Genomic DNA, 22,180 nt, shown 5'->3' with positions numbered 1-22,180 from the left:
CTGGACAAACTGGTCAGGAGGGCCGGCTCTGTCCTGGGCTGCTCCCTGGACTCTGTGGACTCGGTGGGGGACAGGAGGATGTTGGCCAAGCTGTCATCAATGCTGGACAACCCGGACCACCCCCTCCAGGGCACCCTAACAGCACTCCACAGCACCTTTAGTGACAGACTGTTACACCCTCGCTGTGCAAAGGAGAGATTCCGCCGTTCCTTCTTGCCTGCTGCTGTCAGACTCTTTAACAAGAACATTGTGTAGTCTCTACAAACTGGCGGACATTAGTGCAATTGTGCAGTCCTGCACCTGAGCTCATATCGTGCAATACCCAATATTCCCCACTACTGTAATACCGTGCAATACTCAACATTCCCCACTACTGTTTGTCTAGTTTTATTTTTATCCAATGCTGTTCCTTACATTTCACTACAGCACTGTCACTTACTTAGAGTATTTTTCCTCTGTACTATGTACAGGCCAAAATGAGTGTTCCTCATACTTTTTATGTAGATGTATGTTGGTGTGTATATACATCTGTATATACACATGTTACTGCTTATATTTACATAGGTTTGATCCCGAATGTTTGCCGTCAATGTTATACATTAATGGCTACATCATGCCGCCGTCCCTGTGTGACCTATATCTTTGCTGCTGTAAGAATGAAAAGACAGTTCAATAATTAAATATAGATGAAGATCTCAAAAATTACTGACATAAATATTTGGTGGGAAATATTTCAATCAATACTGAAATATTTAGATATTGAAATGATTAGACAATACATTTTGAAATAAACTCTCAAATAACTGAATACGTGTAAAAACAAATACTGAAATATAAAAATTATACAAACATAAATGAATTATACAGTCATTATACGAATTATATGATATTAATAAATATTGAAATAAATGAAATTTTAAAATAAGCAGACAAATATTGAGATCTTTAAAACAATAACGAATATTGAAAAAATTTAAACAAATATTCAAACGATAGAATAAATATTGAAATAAACTGTGAAATACCCAACAAATACTTAAATATTTAAATACATTTTCAAATTATTGGATATATATATTTAAAAAAATAATGAAATATTTCAATAAATATTTAAGTAATTGAAGAAATTTTGAAAGAGCGAAGTATATAAATAAATATTGAAGTTAGCCCCGGTATTACACCCATTAAATGAATAAATATTGAAATAAACAGTGAGATATTTAAAAAAAACATTGAAACAATATTGAAATAAATATTGACATTAAGTTTGAATATTTAATTAAGGACATTGAAATAATGACATAAATGCTAAATACATAAATATTGAAAGAGGTAAATAAATATTGACATAAAACTACTTAATTGTTGAAGTAAATAATTATTGAAATAGTTGAGAAAACAGCTAAGTAAATACTTAGTGGCACATTTCTTGATTTATTTATTCACATTTGCAAACCACAAAACATGACATCTTCACTCCGATTGAGTTCTTTTTTACGCATCCTAAAGCGGAAGTCAACCCAAACATATTTTTTTCAAGAATATGTTCCCAGCAGGCCCACTAGATGAAACACGGCATTCTGATTAATTTTGTGTTTGTGGAATATAAGTTAAGCAGCAAAATGAACTCGTTTTTAGCCATCTCTGGGGGAGGCCGTTTTGTCTTCTGTCGACAGAAGACAAAATGGCCGCCCCCAGAGATGGCTAAAAACAAGTGGATTAACACTTATTCCACAAACGCAATATTTATTAGAATGCCCTGTTTCAACTAGTGGTCTTGCATAGAACATATTCTTGAAAAAAAAAATTGCGTTGACTTCCCTTTAAGCAATCATCTTTCTTCAAATGTTTTGTTTTTAGATTATTGAACAAACCAATCCATGTCAAATATCCCTTTCAGAGAAAAAAAATGTTTCATGCAAAACAACAGATCAGATTTCAAATGTGGGAGCAAAACATCTCCAACATCATCACGGACTTTAAGTCGTAACACGAGGGGGAAGTGGAATTATTTGAATTTTATTAGTGAAAAAGTAAGGAAAGATTTTGATGTCGTCGGACCGATGTTGCCAAGTGAAAGGTTCCCTTTTGCACAATTAAGTGTTTGTAAGAGTGTCAGAGAATGAATTGATCTTTCATTCGTGTCTACTTGAACTCGGATCCTCTGTGCTTCACTGGCGGTTTCCAGGATCCAAATACGTCAACAAAGTTTCTGTAGGTACTATATTTAAAAGCATTTCTGTGTGTTTTAATGTCACACTTTACCCCCAATTCCCAGCCTTTGTTGTCTCTCACTTCCACATCCTAGGTGTGTGTTCCCGAGGCCAAAGCAGAACCAAGCACACCGTTATACTTGAACCTCTCTGGATTCTTTGGACTCTGCTGTCTTTTGCCAAAACTCACCAGGTCATATCTTCAGACAGACTGAGATCTGGACCGGCCGTGTTTGGGTCCAGAATGACGGGACTGTAGGAGAGCATCTCCTTCATTCGTTCCCAGGCGTCGAACTTGAGGTTGCCCACATGTTTGGCTTTCTCCAGCAGAGCTCCTGGCAGCAGATCGGGCTCGTCGGGCAGCTTCTGGATTCTGGTCATCGTCATCTTGAAGTTTTTCATGAAGGAAACGGGGTCAGAGGTCAGCTGCTCCTCTGTGCTTCTGATGGTGTCAGAGAGAGCGGCCATGTCTCTGCTCAGAGCCTCAATCTTCTCCTTCATCCTCCGACTCTTCTTCTGCTCTTCCTTCCTCACAGCAGACAACCTAGCCTCCTCCTCAGCTTGTAGGAAGCCACGAAGCTCCTCGAAATCCTTCTTAATCTTTCTTTCAACTTGCTCGTTCTGGACCTTGATGTAAGTCGATTGTTCATTGCAGTTGTCTCTTCTGTCATTATAATCTTTCAGTCTTTCCTATGCGCCCTGCAGGCCTTCCTGGATTTTCTCTTTGTGACCTTCGACAACTTCCTCGAGGGGACGGAACTTGTGGCCAGCGTAGATTTCTGCATCTCTGCAGATGAGGCACACAAGGTCTTGGTAGTCCAAACAGAAGAGTCTCAACTTCTCCTTGTGCAAGCTGCAGATGTCCTCCGCCTCTACTGAGGCTTGTGAAAAGGCCTCACACACATCACGGCCTCACGGCCAAGTTTAAAGGGACATCTAAACTCAGTCCTACAGACTGGACATGTTCGATCTCCTTTCTGTTCACACTGCCGCTGCACACACGCACGACAGAAGCTGTGACTACATGGCAGCATGACAGGATCTTTAAAGATGTCCAAAAAGGTTGGACAACGACGATTGTCCTCAACAATGGCCCTTGCGAAGACACTGACTGCAAGCATCCAACTTTCCCTCTCAAGAGAGCCGCAGAGCGTCTGCCTCAGTCACGAGTGGACGGATGGGTTTATATCCAGAAAGTTCAAAGTGCACTTCCTGGAGCTGTGCTTTTGTTGCCAGACTTCAATCGGTGACACTTGGACGTGGGAAGAACAAACCTTTATGTCTTTATTATTGTAGAATTGCGCTTTGCCGGTGCCAAAGTGCAACATTAAAGGAGATAACAGAGGGAGGGAGTGTCAGGTCAAGAAGTTCAAGTGTGAGTTCGCACTTTCTGTATCATGTTCAGTGCGAGTATGTACTGTATTCATCTCAGAAGGTTCAAGCTGATGGAGTGTATTTCCTTTAGTTGAGCAGGGTCAGTCGATGCGTTTGTCCGGAGCAGACGCAAGGCCAGGCTGAGTTGATGATGAAAAGACTTCTCCAACAATTCAGTTGATTGGGAACAACATTTAAACCAATACAGCTGATGCCAAAAGAAGTTGCGCTCCGAGTTGCTGCGGCACGCTCTTCCCGTCTCGTGTCCCCCTTCTTATGGGGAGCAGGATGAATATTCAAACTTGATTATTACATATGCATTTGGGTGCCCTTGAATAGCTGATTATCTTTGTCTATTTCCAGTCATTTTTATAATTTGCGTAATTTAAATGTAATATACAACATTTTTTCACAGATAACGAAGCATCACTTACGGTTCTCTCAGGACCTCGTAGTAAAAGGCAAGGCTCTTTGACCGCTGATACTGAGAAAGTGACGTGCTTCTGTTTGCAGGCAGGTTACATCACAGGGAGGAATTAAAAAAAAAGAAAGAAAAGAAAACCCCACCTCTTCTTTTCTGAGAATACCCTTTCTGGTCTGACAATACCCCTGTCTGAGATTACCCCTCCTCCGGCCAGATACCTATCAAGAGTAGCGCCTCTTACTCTTGTTTCGTTTTTAACAGTATCTATATGCTGTCCTTTGACTGTCTTTCTCTCTTGTTAGTTTGTTGAATTATCGTGGTCGTTAGTTCACGTCTGTGTTCGGCTAAAGCGGACAAAAGTTTTTCTTTTTATGCAAATATGATGCTTTTATTATCATAACATGACTACGATATTGTAACATTTATTATTGCAATGTTGCCATTATCGTTACATCCTATGCATGTATGCTGTGTAAACTAAATAATAGGTCTAGTTCAGTGTGTTTGTGAATTTGGTCATTTTGGAAATCTGCATTTTAACAGTTTGTATTTTTTAAAGAAGGACAGCAAGAAAGGATTTTTATTATTTTAGTGCTTCGTTACCGTGCTGTCATTTGCCTCTATTTATCTGTCTAACTAATTCATCGCAACATTTTAATTGCGATTAATCATATTTTTCAACTACAATTTTTTTACAAAGCTTGGAACTGATATTTTCTTGAGTAAAATGTTGGAATTAACATGGAAACAAATTAGAAGTATATTTTGATTCAAAGACTGTTCTAATAGCTTTCTTTGATACTTGAATATGATTATTTTCCTGTAAAATACAACTGCTGAATGATACACCAAAGACGTACAAGTAATATGGTATTTAAATTTGGCTTTGCAAAGTGCACACATTATTTGGGATTTCTGCAATGAGCCAATGAGCAACTTTTTAAAGTAAAACTACGTAAAAGCGTAGTAGTTGCGACAGTGACTCTCCGATAAGTTTGGCTGCAAATTGAGCAGAGGGAATCTGCCGCAGGAAGTAAATAAAACTGAATTAACCGAGTTATTTTTTTTTAATGCATTATAAAATCTAAATTAATCGCCATAGTTAATGTTTTAGTTTTGACATCCCTAGTTTCGACGTATCATGTAGAGGCAGGCAGAAGGAGAGGCTTAAGTAAACACAGTGCCCTTTGTCCAAATGTATCTGATTGCATGGACTTGGACTGTGCACACTGTATACAAGGTGTACATATTTAGTTTTTTTGTGGTTAATTTTGTTATCACACTTACCGTGTTTGGTGTTGTATAGCAGACTGAAAGAAACACAGTATTTAAACACAAACACTTTTACATAGTTTTGGAGAACTGGGCAGTCTGTCCAGGGGCCGAAGCGGTCGGACCCTCCGGCCCGGCCGGATGCCCATTTTTGGGGTGGGGGGTGGAGTCTGACAAATTTTTAAAAAGGGCTGGACTAAGCATGGCCGGAAGGGGATTTTAGTCCATCCCACTAATTGTCCCTCATGTGTGTGACGTGGTCGCGAGGCGGCCAAATTCCATCTCAGCCTACTCGATGAAAGGCTTCTTTTTAGGCTTCTTTCTACTCCCGCATCGGCGCGAGCGACAACTGCCGCATTGATTCACATGACCGACATTGTGCTGTTGGCGACAGGTCTGCGACACTTGCCACGCACACATCAGGATTTGTTGCTGCTCTGATCGGTCCATTATGTCACATGTTGCGATGACATACAGTTTCCCAGCACGCAGCTCGTTGCTGCTGCAAAGCCAACTAGTTTGGCAGCGGTGTGGGTGTTATGTCACGTATGTGTGTGTAAAGAAGCTACTCACCCACGTTCTCCCTTCCAGATCGTTTTTGCAATTCAATTAAATGCACCGTCTAGTCATCTCGGTCCCTTTATGGTTGTAGCAGGCACAATATCCACTGTTGTCGCTGTCTTTTTAAAGCGACGCCCCTTGGAACTTGGAACATAACTGTTTCAAAACAACTTGTGTCCACGAGTAGTACAAATGCACATGGGTTATCTGATACATAAAGCAGTTTCTAAGCAACATTTACTGTTTCTATCTTAACATGTAGACTAGACATGTCATTCTGTGCTTATGTCACTGGGGACTAATTACCTTAGGTAACTAGGGGAATAAGTGGAAACACTTGCATAGGCATCAAACGGATAATTGTAAGGGCATTGACTTTGGTATGTTCATTTTACAAAGTTTTATATTTATAAACTTTATACAGGATTGTCCGAGCTGGCAAGTGTATAGTAGTCAAATGATTAATGTCGACATCTAGCATCTAAAATATGGAAGTGCACTTTAGACTTTTTACTACCTATGGTACCAGGGCTTTAACCAATATAGATTTACACCATCACTTCACCTTGACATGGCACACCAAATGACATCTCCCAATTGCTTGTTCTTCAAATTTTGGATTAAGTTAGTTGTGTTGAAACTTTTGGCCATGCTCCCCCGCGAGGTACCTTTTCATGGCATATACAGTATTACAAGACGCAAACTCCACACAGCAGACAATCCTATGATCACACCAACTGCGGTGGGAGCATTTCTGGCGGTGCTCTTCAATTGGAGTCAATGTAGTTCGTGTGGGCGGGCGTGGTTGTGTGCGGGGCGGCGCGAGTGATGCTTTTGGAGCGGAGGGACGTCGTCGCATATTAAACAAATCCACTTTTTTGCCATTTTGTCTTGCAGCAGGCAATCAGCATCGGACATACTACGTCACACAGCCAAACAGCGTCCTGTTCACTCGACGGCTTTTTTTTTTTTTTTTTTTTTTACAGTTTTTACAGTGGCTCTGTTTGGCTGGGTGTGACACATTGCAATGTACGTGGGGACCTTCGAGCTCTGGCTCTGTTTGGCTGTGTGTGACGTAGTATGCCAGATGCTGATTGGCTGCCGCGAGGCGGAATGTCCAAAAAGTTGACTTGTTTTACACGCGATGAATGGGGCGAATTGACAGCTTATCAGTCCGTCACTCCGCGTCCTACAGCTGCAACGCATCATTCGCACCGCCCCGCACGCAACTGCGCCGCCCGCGCCAACTAAATTGACTCCAATTCAAACACGCCGCCAGAAAGGCTCCCGCCGCAGTTGGTATGAACGTAGCAGCCATGCCTTCACAGCGAGCAAATGGGGAGGGACGCAACACGGCTGTACGCTGCGAAGCATGAGCTGCGGGTGATTTTTTTATCAGCAATAAAAGGCTTTGAGCGAATATTCCGATCACGTAATTTTTCACGAAAATCGACCGATCATGATCGGTGCCCAATCGATCGGAACATCCCTAGTTTTTTTCTTCTTTATTATGCATTTTATGGCTGGTGCGACGTGTACTCCGGCCCGACGTATAGTCCGGAAAATATGGTATGCATGAATCCGAGCACATTCCTTTTGTACATGTCAATCAATGTGGAAATGTTAGCGTACCAGACTCCTCACTCTCCACGCCTGCATATAAATATGCAAATTAGCAGAGGTGGGCATTCCGTTGTATTCAAACTCCGATGGCACAGATTTACTTCCATACAGTTTCTTCTCACTCCTTTTCCATTACGTACAATTAAAAACACAACCAAACAGCATAATGTTCACAAATGTTGTTACACGCAAGGACAACTGACATCTGATTTCATTTACATGTTAAAGGCCCTGATAGACCAAACTGACGTTGGAGGTCGTGAAGCGTCGTGTCGTCTGAATGTGCCGTCTGTTTGGTGTAGTGGCCACCGTCGTAGTGTCGTAACCCGTCTGTAAGCGTCTTGGGGGCGTTTACGTATGTTGAATCGGCTTTGCCAGTTGTGACATTTGGTCACTCTCATTGGCTGTTAGCTAGCAAATCAGCGCTCGGAGCACCAACGAGAAGTGACATGTGCGGCAAGACAGTGAGCACGCCTCCGCTGCCTTAATCTTACAAGTACAAGAGTGAGGGTTGACAATGTAAGTATTTCACAATACCGTGTCAAGAACGTGATCGTTTACTTTGCGTGGGAGTTCATCGTGAGTGAAGAATATAGCTGAATGGATTGTTTACGTTTTTATAATGCGCCCCCGGCCAACAGCTTTCCGGTTGGATTTTTCTAACCATGAGAAATGGTGACTACCCTCACCGATGGTATGGAAGAGTATTACATCTTATGCAAGTGCAGAAGGTACTTTAACGGTCAGTGTCGCTGTCTGTCATTGCGGTGTATTCCTCCAGCGTGACGTGCCGACAGCCGGCCGGACGCTACAGGGGGTAAGCGTCTGTCACTATTGGCCAGCGTCTTTTTGGTCTATCTAGGCCTTTAGATATAAACACACCATCAATAAGACACAATTATTCTTCTGTCAATCCTTGTTAGTATCGCTCAGATTTGTTAATTGTATTTAATATACCGCAGTAACTAAATGAATTCAATTGTGGACGTATCCGATGTTATGGTTACTGTTCTGGTTTCACTTTAGAGGTAGAATGATTCATGTATAAATAAAATTATAATAAAGCGACAAAGTACTTAATTTATAATTTGATGAAATTTATTAAAGAAGTAATAAGTCATACAAAAATCCTAAATCAATGTTGTTCACACGAGACGCATAATACATTCATTATGACAATTGTCTATTGGCAATCCAAAATCTTGAAATTTAATAAACGGGGATTAATATAAATCAAAATGTTAATAAAACAAAAAAATAAATTAACATTCATATATGGAAATTGGTTTAACATGATTCTACTCTTATTGTGGAAAAAGAGAAAATCATCCTTAAATCATTAAATCTGTGAATAGATAGTATCTTCAACCATTTGAATAATTCAACAAAAATACAACTTATCAAACATGTCAGAAATTTAAATTGAAAATTAGATAAGTTGTATAATTGTAATAAAAGCAGCAAATACATAATTCAACTTAGGGTGAATTCAAGAGTTATCAGTTTGTAAATGTACACGATGCCTAACTAGTGACAAGATAAAATTGGCTAGGTCACTGATGGTGTAGTGGTACACACGCTTGAGTTGTGTGTGGGCAGCGTGGGATCGGTTCCCGCTCAGTGACTGTGTCTGTGGTTTGGTGGTTTGGTTTGTGCTTAAACAATTAAACAATAAGAATAAACAATAATGCTGTCTTGCAATAAAGTTGAAGTAAAGTGAAGAGGAGGTGTGAAAATGTACTGCTTGCGAGTTTCCTGTAGAGTGCAGATGCAGGTTCCAAGAAACATCAGTTGGAAATAACCGTCGCTACGAAGCAGTTCTGCAAAACCACAAGTCTACCACCTTCAACTAAGGCCATGGCAACGAACATCATTCTGCATGTCAACAAGGACGTCAGTGGACTCTGGACCAACCAGACAAAGACATCTTTACACTTTCACTTTTGATAAAGGCTGGGTCTAGAAATAGAATCGTGTCGTTCCGGTCTACACCATCTCTGCTAAGGCTAAGATGGGCGTAGTGGGTGACCCAGAGCTCTGAAGTGTGTATAGACTCCTCTGTCAGGAATAAATTGGTTGACTTTAACACATCGTCGTAATCGTAGTCCTTTCTCAGAAACGAACACGCATGGAACCTTGAGATTTAACAGATGATTAAAAAAACACAGGTTTCTTTAATTGGTGACCCCGACGTAATGAGAAAGGACATTGGGTAAAAGGACAGAAGAGTGGACAGTGATTCAGTTGGACTGCAATCTCCGCGGTGCACCGACAAAACGAGGTAAGCAGAAGCCTGTTTGATTACATCACAAATTCTGCACATTGGAATTGTGAAATTTGGGAGATTTGTGGTACAATTGTTTCATTGTCAATAGGTATTAAGACGATGTGTTGTTGTTGTGTTGTAAAGTCAGGGTAACAAGGGACCTGACAGACCAGGGTAACAGAGAACCTGGCGAGAGTAGGGTAACGAGGCTCCTACTAGTCCCGTCGTAGACTGACTTGAAATTGGAAGCGATTTCATACTGTGAGGGTTTGGTATACATTGGGGATTTTGGGACCCCCAAAAACTGATTAGAAAGTCAGGGCAACAGAGGACCTGACTGACCAGGGTAACAGAGGACCTGGCAAAAGTAGGGTAACAAAGTTCCTACTGTGTTTTTTGTAAAGTCAGGGTAAGAGAGGACCTGACTGACCAGGGTAACAGAGGACCTGGCAAAAGTAGGGTAACAAAGTTCCTCCTGTGTTTTTTGTATAGTCAGGGTAACAGAGGACCTGACTGACCAGGGTAATAGAGGACCTGGCAAAAGTAGGGTAACAAAGTTCCTACTGTGTTTTTTTGTAAAGTCGGGGTAACAGAGGACCTGACTGACCAGGGTAACAGAGGACCAGGCAAAAGTAGGGTAACAAAGATCTTACTGTGTTTTTTGTAAAGTAAGGGTAACAGAGGACCTGACTGACCAGGGTAACAGAGGACCAGGCAAAAGTAGGGTAACAAAGATCTTACTGTGTTTTTTGTAAAGTAAGGGTAACAGAGGACCTGACTGACCAGGGTAACACGGGACCTGGCAAAAGTAGGGTAACAAAATTCCTACTGTTTTTTGTAAAGTCGGGGTAACAGAGGACCTGACTGACCAGGGTAACAGAGGACCTGGCAAAAGTAGGGTAACAAAGTTCCTACTGTGTTTTTTGTAAAGTCGGGGTAACAGAGGACCTGACTGACCAGGGTAGCAGAGGACCTGGCAAAAGTAGGGTAACAAAGTTCCTACTGTGATTTTTGTAAAGTAAGGGTAACAGAGGACCTGACTGACCAGGGTAACAGAGGACCTGGCAAAAGTAGGGTAACAAAGTTCCTACTGTGTTTTTTGTAAAGTCAGGATAACAGAGGACCTGACTGACCAGGGTAACAGAGGACCTGGCAAAAGTAGGGTAACAAAGTTCCTACTGTGTTTTTTTGTAAAGTCGGGGTAACAGAGGACCTGACTGACCAGGGTAACAGAGGACCAGGCAAAAGTAGAGTAACAAAGATTTTACTGTGTTTTTTGTAAAGTAAGGGTAACAGAGGACCTGACTGACCAGGGTAACACAGGACCTGGCAAAAGTAGGGTAACAAAGTTCCTACTGGTTTGTTGTAAAGTCAGGGTAACAGAGGACCTGGCTTGATTTGTTTTAATTATATTTGTTTTGGTTTCATTTAATGGAATTATTTGTTTTAATTTCATTTAATTTCATTTAATTTGTTTTGATGTGTTTTGATTTGATCTACAATAAGATGTGTGTGCCACCAAAATCCTGGGATGTAAATTGGACAGTCGAGTGTACAAGTAATGAATGCGATATGTTCCACAATGATTATCAGAAGTCATTGGAGGATTTGTGGATTGAAATAGAAGGTCAGTTGTTGGCTGGTGTCGAAAGGAAGAAGCAGAAAAGGAAACAAACAGAATTTAGAAGTGTGTGGGCGGAATGGAAGAAGGAAAGGAAGATAGAAAGGCAGAAATGTACATTGGTTCATGTAGCAGGTGATTTTCAGAAGGAAGAAAGAGATGTTATTCGGAGGGGAAAAGAAATGAAGGATAAACTTGGCATTGTAGGGTGGATGGAGAAAAAAGGTTTGATTAAGAAATTAGAAGACAATTAAAAACTGAGGAGAAATGTTCATGAGATTTGTGTGGTGTCCACTGCCATGGCAGCTGTTCAGCGCGAAAAAGTAAAAAAAAAACAAATCAACCCCCTAGATACAGTTACGGACCTTCCCGAAAACGGCCCTCCAGTAACTTCCCTTTATCCGGCTTTACCCAAATCTACAAGGTGGGTTAATATATCAAGATTTGTCTAGAAAAGATCTTGAGTTTTTACAGAAGCCACTACCCGGACTGGCTGCTGGAGGTGAAACATGGATCCAGGCGTTGAAAAAGATGACGGATGGCATGAGCCTGGCATGTGGTGATGTAGTGAGATTGATTCGTGCCTGTCGTATTTTGGTTCACCAATCGGATTATATTTTGACACGGTCTAGCCTGAATAATGTAGAATCTGAAATTTTATTTGCTCCTTTTGCTCCTCCAGTGTTCGCGGTCATTTGTGATATGTTCCCTTCCTCCTCACCGACGGTGCCGAAGCTCCCAGACTTCAAACCTCCCATGATCTCAGTTCTCATCTCGAAAATTGCATAAGTATTTGGACAGATAAGACAGGGTCACACCCCTCCCGTGTACGGGAAGCGAGTGTTATTTATAGAATTGCTTTGCTTGACACACTGCCAGCTGAAGTTAAATCTGAACTTATGAAAGACCCTGACCTCATGGAAGGGAGCGATAGTTACTTTAATCGTCATGTGTCTCACCATTTGAAACTTTTTGTTGACAGACACCACAAAGCGTCAGACGAGGTGAAGGACATGCAGGAACAACTTTTGAAATTACAATTGGCCCAGGCCCGACAAGTGGCCACTAACAACAAACAAGAAGGAAAAAGGAACAAAAAATTGGAAGCAGAAAAGCAGATGTGGATGGTGAAGGGCCCGACGAGAGGAATAGGCGGGAGTCGTGGTAGGGGTTACATTAACGGAGGCAGGGGAAACGCTTGCCAACCTCCACCGGGCCAAGCTTGCTTCAACTGCGGTCAGTATGGACACTGGTACCGTCAATGTACTGTTCTCCCACAAATGCAACAGCGAGCTCCAGTGGAGCCTGGAGGAACCCCAACTCAACGAGGAGGCTACGGGCCTCCACACGGCAGAGGTGGACGCGGCCCGGCACCCTGGCAACAGCAACCACAGCAGGTTCCATACCAACACCAGCCGTGGCAGTTCTACTGCGACGAGGACTGGTCTGAATACCAATAGGGATGCCCGGAGCCCTTGGACGGAGGTAAGGCAGAGCCTTTTATTCCCGCAAAGGTGGACAAGACGGACATTCACATGCTAGTGGACACAGGTGCCACATATTCATCTTTATGTCTACCACTTCCCGCGTCCAAGCACTCAGGGAAGACGACCACCTTAATGGGCTTTACAGGGGTGCCCATGAGTCTGCCGATTTCGACACCGTTAAAGACTGAATTTGCTGGACAAACACATGAAAACCAGTTTATCCTGACAAAAGGGGGAGCTCCAGTGAACCTGATAGGCAGAGACCTGGTTATCAAAACCGAGGTTACCATCCTTTGCAGCCCAGATGGACTGACAATACAGTTCCCGGATGGGACCGTGATGAACTGTGGACAGAAATTTTCCGCTGGATGGAACATGGTGCAACATGAACTGCTGACATTTATTGGGCCCGACTTCAACCAGAAACAAAAGTGGGAGTCAGCGTCTACTCGGCCTACCTGCGGTGGAAGCCCTGGATCGACTCTCTTGCCTCCTACAGCCCTCCGATCGACCCTCTCCATCTCACACTATACTATGACAGAAATGATGATTTGGTTTGCAGAGAAGCCTTTGAGTTAGTGCAGGGTGAAACTTGAATGCTCAACAGTACAGATATTTACATAGGGAAACAAGGAGCGGCGACTGTCTCCACTTTGACGAAAGACCAGAGTGAGTGGTTTATGATGAGTTTGACATCTTTTCCACACATTTCACTTGCACTTGCACTAGGTCATGAAGCATGAGAACTGGGTCCCATGGTAAGGAAATGCCATTTGGCGAACGATTGGCAACAAGGTCAAATACCCAATGTATTGGTAGTACTGAATGTTTTTGTATTCAGAGCGCCGCAACGGACGAGGGGGTGCTGGAGCATGTGACACTGATGCGATTCCATGGCAGAGCTCTCGGACCATGAGGACGCCGAAGAGCTGCTGAATTCGCTGCCGGACTCACTGTGGTCCGAGGGGCCTGCCGACGCGGGTCTGTGTGCATCGGCGAATCCGGTCGCGTTTGAGGTAGACCAGATTGCTTTTGTTAACATGCTGCAGTAACCTTTTAAACATGAGGCCGCTGAAGGCATCACAGAGACCCTTGAGGGAGTCTGGAAAGCCGGAGTCCTGGAAGAATCAAATTTTGACTTCCAAACACTGTGGTCCACAAATGACTTTGTGAAACCCGCTCAAGCTGCAGAACTGCTGGCCATGTGCAGGACATTGGAGTTATCTGAAGGTCAGAGTGTTACCATTTATTCTGATTTGGCCTATGTTGTGGGATGCTTATTTGTGGATTTGGCTGCATGGAGACGACAGGGATTTGTCACATCCACTGGGGACCCAGTGGCCCAACGCAGAGCTGATCCAACTGATAACAGAGCTGATTACTAAGCGAGGCTGTTGATAGACCAGTGGAGGTGGCAGTGGTCAAGTGTCCTGGACATGTGAAAGCAAGCACACTGGCAGCCCGGGGAAATGACGCAGCTGATGCTGCAGCCAAAAAAGCAGCAGGATATCAAACAGATGTTGAAGGTAACTATGTTGTCAAAAAGGATCAGTTGATTGACTTTCTCCCTGCAGTAACGGTTGAAGTGGTGAGCGATCTCCAAAAGGTGGGCGTTAGAGGAAGACAAACGAAAGTGGCAAGAGAAGGGTGCTGAGTATGACGACAAAGAAACTGTGGTTTGGCCCAGCAAGAAGCTTGGGGAGACTAGGGTTACCCACAGGAAAGTTCATGCAATCGGTGGTTGAGGAAGCGCACGCCCCAACACATGAGAGCTATGTGTCGATGCTAAGCTGCGTTTTTGGTGGCACCCTGATCTTCTGCGAAAGGTAAAAGAGTTTTGTGTTTCTTGTGAGATATGTCAGAATTTCAGTGTCAGCCCTACAACGAAGAAGGGCTCACAACACACTGAGATGGGCCGATGCCCGAATGATGTGGTGGTAATGGACTACACCGACATGGTAGTCCCAGTCCAAGGAAAAAGGTACCTATTAATGATTGTCGACACCTTTTCTGGATGGCTGGAAGCCTATCCTTGTGCAAAAGAGGACGCAGCGTACGTCATCAAAGCGCTGGTTAACCATTATATCCCAACCCATGGGTTTCCACAAGCAATCAGATTGGATAATGGTACACATTTTACGGCTAATTCATTAGCTACGGTTGAATCCATGCTGGGGCTCAAACATAAATTTGGCTCAGTCTACCATCCCCAGTCTCAGGCCCATGTGGAAAGGATGAATCGCACAGTCAAACAACAGCTAGCTAAAACGTGTGCACACACTGGGCTTAATTGGCTCCAAGCCCTGCCTCTTGCTTTGTTTTCCATCAGGCAAGCAATTAACCATCGGACAGGGTTCAGCCCTTTTGAACTCCTGACCGGCCACCTGATGCCTGGTCCAGCCTCAGCTTCGCACCAGCCGGACATGGAACCACCGAAGGGCTATAAGCCCTACTGGGAGCAACTGTCATCTCTGGTGTCCTCACTTTGTGTTTCGGGTCCCTCTGTTGTGGATGTCCACGTCAATGACCCTTCCCTTCCCACTTACGTCTACTTGAAAGTGCTTCAAAGGAAGTGGTCTGAACCACGGTGGACTGGTCCGTTTGAAGTTACAGCTCGGACATCTCATGCCGTGCGTCTCCTTGGAAAGGGGGGCAAGTGGTACCACGTGTCACAGACACGCCCTGCACAAGCTTCTATTGTAGAGTAAAAAAAAAAAAAGTGCCTGTGTGACTTACTGACGTGCCGTTTCTCGTTAAGATCGTTTTCCACTTGACTCACCTGAATTGTTTATTTTGATTTACTTTTCATTTGTGTTGCGGTGTTAAATTGGTCATTTAACAAAGGAGGAAATATGTATATTCTGTATATTTGGCCAAAGGCCATATTCATGACTCTGGTGATCTGTCTGATTATAGTTACAGGAATCTATTTCGGAATGCCCTCAAACCACGGGGAATGAGTGACAAAGAGAGCTGTGAAGCCAACTGGGGCCCTAGAGTTAAATTATACGTTAGGGGAAAGTACGGTATTCCAATGTGATTTGTGTAAAGTGATTGATTGTGTAAGCTGGGGCGATCCGACAGGATACGAAATTTACTTGTGCGCTTTTAGCAATGGACATGGAGCAGCTAACCGGCACCCGGTGCACCATAAGGTCATCGCAGACCCTGGAAGCAGGTGGTTATCCACTCGAAACCGGGATACTGGGAACTGACGAAGGACATGAATTGGCAGTGGAAGAACAAGATCAAACTGGAAAAAGGTAGTATACACCCGGTAACCCCAGGGGAACAACACCCCGGTGCTGCTGACCTTGTCGAACATGGCTAATATCCCATGGAGAGACTGGAACAAACCAGTTCAACCTTCACTGTCTTAACCTTGGGGATAGATGCCTCAGGGGCCGATCCACTAGGACAGATTATAATAAACTGGGTACATCCAACCAAAAAATCATCTAGTATGATAATGAAAAAAACTGCTGGTTTATCAGTACCAAAAAACGAGGATCCGGTCGATTTTAGAACTATCAACACAACGGGATATGAATTACATAATGACTTGGTTCAGGAGGTGGTATATCGACACAAGATAGAAGGGGCTCAGCAGGGATTAAAACAGGAAATTTGTGTTTTAAAGAAATTATTGTGGAAGGAAGGGACACATTCAAAGTCTATCAAAAGGACTCTCTTGTCTGTGCAACTATGAATAACCTCAATTGGATTGTCAACCCTGTGATCCAGGCAAATTTTACTGCTGCTATTAAGTTTGAGTGAACCTGTGCCTACCAGCTGATGACTAAAGACAATCTGGAAGGAGAGTGCCAGCGTTGGGACCACGTGTATCCTCTGACTAAGGTAAAAGGTGCTCCTTTGTACGATATGGAAATTGGTCCCGTCCCTGCCTTGCATCTCCCAAAATGAGAGCAAGGTAGCTTTGGGCCGCAGTAATAAACCATCTCGATCAATTGGCCACCTGGATCCACAATTTTGTAATTTCACACTTTCAATTGACCATCATAAAGCAGCCCGGTTGAGAAAGACAAGGTCCGATTTGTGGTGGATGTGTGGTGACAGTCTGTTGTGGGATTTCCTGCCCAGGGAATGGACTGGCACTTGTGCTTTCATCTCTATGATAACCCCCACGGCGATCAGGCCTCTCTCTGAGCAGGAAATCAGTCACATGGCGGACTTCACCTGGGAGCGGGACTGGTGGGGAAGCTTGACCCGCTCCCGCCGAGTGGTCAGTGGCTTTAACGTGGGTGAAAACGCTTGGGGAGCAGGAGAGGACCCCACCTACCTTGATGCCATTGGAGTCCCCAGAGGTGTTCCGGATGAGTATAAAGCTTGCTGTCAAATTTCAGCAGGTTTTGAGAGTATTCTCATATGGGTAACCCCAAATAAAAATGTTTTTATTAATTACCATCACTAGCAAATTCAAAGACTGGTGAATTTCACTTCCCAATTGAACAACTATCAGCGACATCTCTCATGGCATTCCAAAACAGGTTGGTCCTAGATAGTATGTTAGCGGAAGAAGGCGGCGCGTGCGCTTGAATCATGGGACACTGTTGCACAATCATCCCCAACAACACGGCACCAGATGGAAAGATCACCAGAGCCATGAAAGGTTTGCAAGCCATGTCTGCTAAACTTAAATCAATGTCCGGAGTAGAAGACAACCCATTCCATAGCATGCTGAACCGGATGTTTGGTAAATGGAAAGGGCTTATTCTGACATTGGCGACTACCGTCATGGTTGTCTTTGCTGTGCTTGCTTTGTGTGGATGTTGTATCATTCCTTACCTCAGGAGTCTAATCCTCCGGATTGTCCACAAAGTCTTTGAGGGGAAGGACCCCCATGGCCAATATCAGATGCTGCCCCTGAAAGTGGATGCAGGGTCTGTGAGCGCGCTGGCTCCGTTAGACGTCACGTCTGTATCCTTCTCTTAATTATCTATTCATGGTATATTTGGTTTTGCCTTTATTGACTACTAGAGCCACCTTGGCTATTTAGAGGGTGTAGTGTTGATCTCTGTTTAGCAGAGATCAAAAGGGGGATTAATGGGATATGGCTTTTTTCTGTTTAAGATGCTGATAGCTAAAAATGATACAATCATGCTAGTGGTTTGTTTTGTGCTTAAACAATAATGCTGTCTTGCAATAAAGTCGAAGTAAAGTGAAGAGGAGGTGTGAAAATGTACTGCTTGCAAGCTTCCTGTAGAGTGCAGATGCAGGTTCCAAGAAACATCAGTTGGAAATAACCGTCGTTACGAAGCAGTTCTGCAAAACCACAAGTCTACCACCTTCAACTAAGTCCAGGCAACGAACATCATTCTGCATGACAACAAGGACCTCAGTGGACTCTGGACCAACCAGTCGAAGACATCTTTACACTTTCACTTTTGATTGTATAATGGATGGGTCTAGAAATAGAATCGTGTCGTTCAGGTCAACACCATCTCTGCTAAGGCTAAGATAGGCGTAGTGGGTGACCCAGAGCTTTGAAGTATGTATAGACTCCTCTGTCAGGAATAAATTCGTTGGCTTTAACACGTCGTCGTAATCATAGTCGTTTCTCAGAAACGAAAACGCATGGAATTGAGATTTAACTAATGATTAAAAAAAACACAGGTTCCCTTTAGCTTCCTCCTGAAAACGGCTTTATATCGACTTCTAAACTGTTGTACAACCTTCTCTCCAGTCGGGTGACCAGGAGAGAGCCAATCATAAAAGTTTAGATATCGTTCCATGTTCTTGTGCTAATTTAGATCATCTTTTGTGGTTAAACAACGCGTGATGTTTTTCTGTTAAAGCTTGTTTTTTTTACTGGAGGAATTTAGCGTTTACACTGACCACAAGCACATCTGGCAGATCAAAGGGTTATAAAAACCCCCGTTTATGAGAATATGCCATTAACCTGAATTCACCACGTACATACATTTCTGAAGAATAGCTTCGAAGCGAACATTGTAAAACAAAATTTTAAAAACTGTTGCGATTGGAACACAGCGCTCGCTTACAGCTCTAGTCTAAAACCACAGAGAGCAGCCTCTGTCTTCAAATCACAAACAGGTGCAAAGCACAAGCATGATAAAAAATAAAAACGTGAAATAACTATTCACATTATTGCCATAATTCTCACGTGCAACAATGGGTCTACTGCTTAAATTATATCACATGTAAAACATGGTGAGATTCATACTATACATGGGCACATCACTTCTATTTAAAACGTAAGTTGAAGAAAAGATGATTCTGATTATATTTAAGCAAAGCAAACTTGTTGTAATAAGCAATTAATTCATCGTGAACACAACATTTATTCACGGGGACTCTGTTGCATTACAGGGTCAAATGCCAAGAAATACTGTGTTATCATATTGAAACCACACAATTTCAAAGCATTTCACACGGAAACCATAACTCTCGTGAGCCTTGTTCTATTTAACATTTAAACCATGATATGGCAGTGTCGTATATACTAATAATGAGCATCTTGTGAGCTGAGCACAACATCATTAGAATCGTCTGTGGGTCACTTATCTTTCCTTATGCTTTGAGTTTGTGTAACTGTACACATTATTGATTTCAGTTCTGGTTCATGCCTTGCGAATTATTTTGGCGAATTCTAGCATTCAAATTTGGGACTACATGTGCAAGGTTAACTGGTCATTGTCTGGGCGCTTACGCCACAATCCATTATCAAGCCCCTCATTGCATCATCTGACATGGCATTTTTTACTACATCAACAAATACACTTCCTACCACACCACCCCCACCATATGACAGTGATAAAATTGGCTTCATGTCTTTAAAAGATGTATGCAAAATTCAGTATTCAATCTATCATTGTTTTCAAAATCATTTACACTTTTACAGCTTACCACAAAGCGTCAGTTCCTTCAGTTTTTTTTTTTAAGCTTCAAGGATTGCTGCTATTGTTACCAGCACACGTGTGTTTTTCACACCACTTTTTAGTGGAGAATCTTTTAGCACAATCACTGCAACTGAATGGTTTCATCCCAGTGTGTGTTCTCACGTGTTTTGTTAAAAGTGACTTTCGAGAGAAGCTTTTGCCACAAGCTGTGCAGGAAAAAGGTTTTTCTCCACTGTGTGTTCTTGTGTGTTGTGTTAAGGTTGACTTCTGAGAGAAGCTTTTGTCACAAACTGAGCAGGAAAAAGGTTTTTCTCCACTGTGTGTTCTTGTGTGTTCTGTTAACCTTGACTTTACAGAGAAGCTTTTGCCACAAACTGTGCAGGAAAAAGGGTTTTCTCCACTGTGAGTTCTTGTGTGCTTTACAAAAATTGATTTAGAAGCGAAGCTTTTGCCACAAACTGTGCAGGAAAAAGGTTTTTCGCCACTGTGTGTTCTTGTGTGTTTTGCTAGATTTGACTTGTCAGAGAAGCTTTTGCCACAAACTGAGCACGAAAATGGTTTTTCTCCACTGTGTGTTCTTGTGTGGACTTTTAAAGACCCCTTTGAACTTAATAGTTTCCCACACTGAGAACATTCACAGCATTTGTTGTCAGTGTTACATGCCCTATCACCTTTAGCTTGTTCATGATCATCATCATCATCAGTAGTGACAGGAGAGTGTGATGATCTGTCATCACTCTGTGCTTGTGATGATCCCCAGTAGTCACTTTCAATGGTCGTGCGTTGACTTGAGCTGCTGCTTGGAGGCTCCGCCCCTCTGTCGTCCTCACACTTTAAAGGGACAAAGGGCTGTGGTGATGTGATCTGCTCCTCCTCCTCCTCCTTTTTAATGTGAGTGAAGTCTGGCTCAATTTTTTCAGGACAAAGATATTTTTCACTGACATCTGCAGGACACAAAAAGAAAGACACACATTTGGTTTGGCCAAGTCCAACCTCAGGCGGTGACTTTGATGTTGTGTATTACTGTTTCAACAGTGGTATGACCTTGACTTGTGCCCGTTCTATCCCAACTTGGACCGGACCATTGGAAACACAAAAAAGAATAAACGGCTGGAAACTCAAACCTGTACTTTGGACCGATTTGATCTATGGACACTGCAACGTGATATAAAATTAAAATGTCTGTTGCTCTCATAAACACATTCCAAATCATGCAAATGACTTTTTTTCTCATATTTTTACAAATAAGATAAGAAGGCCTTTGTTGATCCCACAGTGGGGAAATTTTCAGTGTTACAGCAGCAAAGATATAGGTCACACAGGGACGGCGGCATAATGTAGCCATTAATGTATAACATTAACGGCAACCATTCAGGATCAAACCTATGTAAATATACGCAGTAACATGTGTATAAACACATGTATATACACACCAACATACATCTACATAAAAAGTGTGAGGAACACTCATTTTAGCCTGTACTTAGTACAGAGGAAAAAATACTTTAAGTAAGTGACAGTGCTGCAGTGCTGTAGTGAAACGTAAGGAACAGCATTGGATAAAAATAAAACTAGACTAACAGTAGTGGGAAATGTGGAGTATTGCACGGTATTACAGTAGTGGGGAATATTGGGTATTGCACGATATGAGCTCAGGTGCAGGACTGCACAATTGCACTAATGTCCGCCAGTTTGTAGAGACTACACAATGTTCTTGTTAAAGAGTCTGACAGCGGCAGGCAAGAAGGAACGGCGGAATCTCTCCTTTGCACAGCGAGGGTGTAACAGTCTGTCACTAAAGGTGCTGTGGAGTGCTGTTAGGGTGCCCTGGAGGGGGTGGTCCGGGTTGCCCAGCATTGATGACAGCTTGGCCAACATCCTCCTGTCCCCCACCGAGTCCACAGAGTCCAGGGAGCAGCCCAGGACAGAGCCTCCTGACCAGTTTGTCCAGCCACTTCTTGTCCCGGGCCGAGACGCCGCCTGCCCAGGTGACCACTTCCTGGAAGATGACCGATGCAACCACCGAGTCATAAAAGTTCCTGAGGAGTGTCCCCTGAACCCCAAAAGACCTCAGTCTCCTGAGTAGGAAGAGTCTGCTCTGACTCTTCCTATAGAGGGCGTCTGTGTTGTCGCTCCAGTCCAGTTTATTGTTCAGATGAACACCCAGGTACTTGTAAGTTGAGACTCTCTCAACATCTGTTGCCCGGATATTCACTGGTGCAGGGGAAGAGTGCTGGCGCCTACCGAAATCCACCACCATTTCTTTTGATTTACCCGCATTGATCAGGAGGCGGTTCTGCTGGCACCAGTCCACAAAACCCTGAGTAATTTCAGTGTACTCCCGATCATCTCCGCCTGTGATGAGGCCGACAATCGCAGAGTCGTCAGAGAACTTCTGCAGGTGACAGGTAAGGGTGTTGTATTTGAAGTCCGAGGTGTAGAGGGTGAACAGGAAGGG

At 43.1% G+C, this 22,180-nt stretch overlaps 1 protein-coding gene and 2 pseudogenes across 5 annotated transcripts in view; 1 reads left to right on the top strand and 2 right to left on the bottom strand.

The window, feature by feature from the left end:
• Nucleotides 1-22,180, bottom strand: part of LOC147132772 (uncharacterized) — a 49,744-nt gene that overhangs the window by 6,550 nt on the left and 21,014 nt on the right. Inside the window, exons 2-3 of one of the 4 annotated variants that reach the window (XR_015081804.1) lie at nucleotides 17,648-20,666; nucleotides 7,154-15,535 (exon numbers count right to left, since the gene is read on the bottom strand). Coding sequence is in view for 2 of the 4 variants with exons in the window: in XM_086012093.1 (XP_085868219.1) it covers nucleotides 19,768-20,666 (899 nt within the window). In the remaining 2 variants the exon portion in view is untranslated. Of the gene's footprint in view, nucleotides 1-7,153; nucleotides 20,667-22,180 lie in introns of those variants that run through there. The other 3 variants (XR_015081805.1, XM_086012094.1, XM_086012093.1) reach the window with 3 other exon arrangements.
• On the bottom strand, nucleotides 1,764-6,621 carry LOC147132774 (E3 ubiquitin-protein ligase TRIM35-like; annotated as a pseudogene).
• LOC147132773 (uncharacterized) lies at nucleotides 11,897-15,997 on the top strand (annotated as a pseudogene). Its single transcript, XR_015081806.1, has 2 exons — nucleotides 11,897-13,510; nucleotides 15,954-15,997. The product of XR_015081806.1 is annotated as an uncharacterized LOC147132773 (transcript).

The sequence above is a fragment of the Filicampus tigris genome, chromosome 17 (assembly GCF_054856515.1).
Source record: "Filicampus tigris isolate MCC_2025a chromosome 17, RoL_Ftig_1.0, whole genome shotgun sequence".
NCBI classification, from domain to species: domain Eukaryota; kingdom Metazoa; phylum Chordata; class Actinopteri; order Syngnathiformes; family Syngnathidae; genus Filicampus; species Filicampus tigris.
Note: the sequence above shows the minus strand (reverse complement) of the source record. Positions and strands in the feature narration are given on the sequence as shown.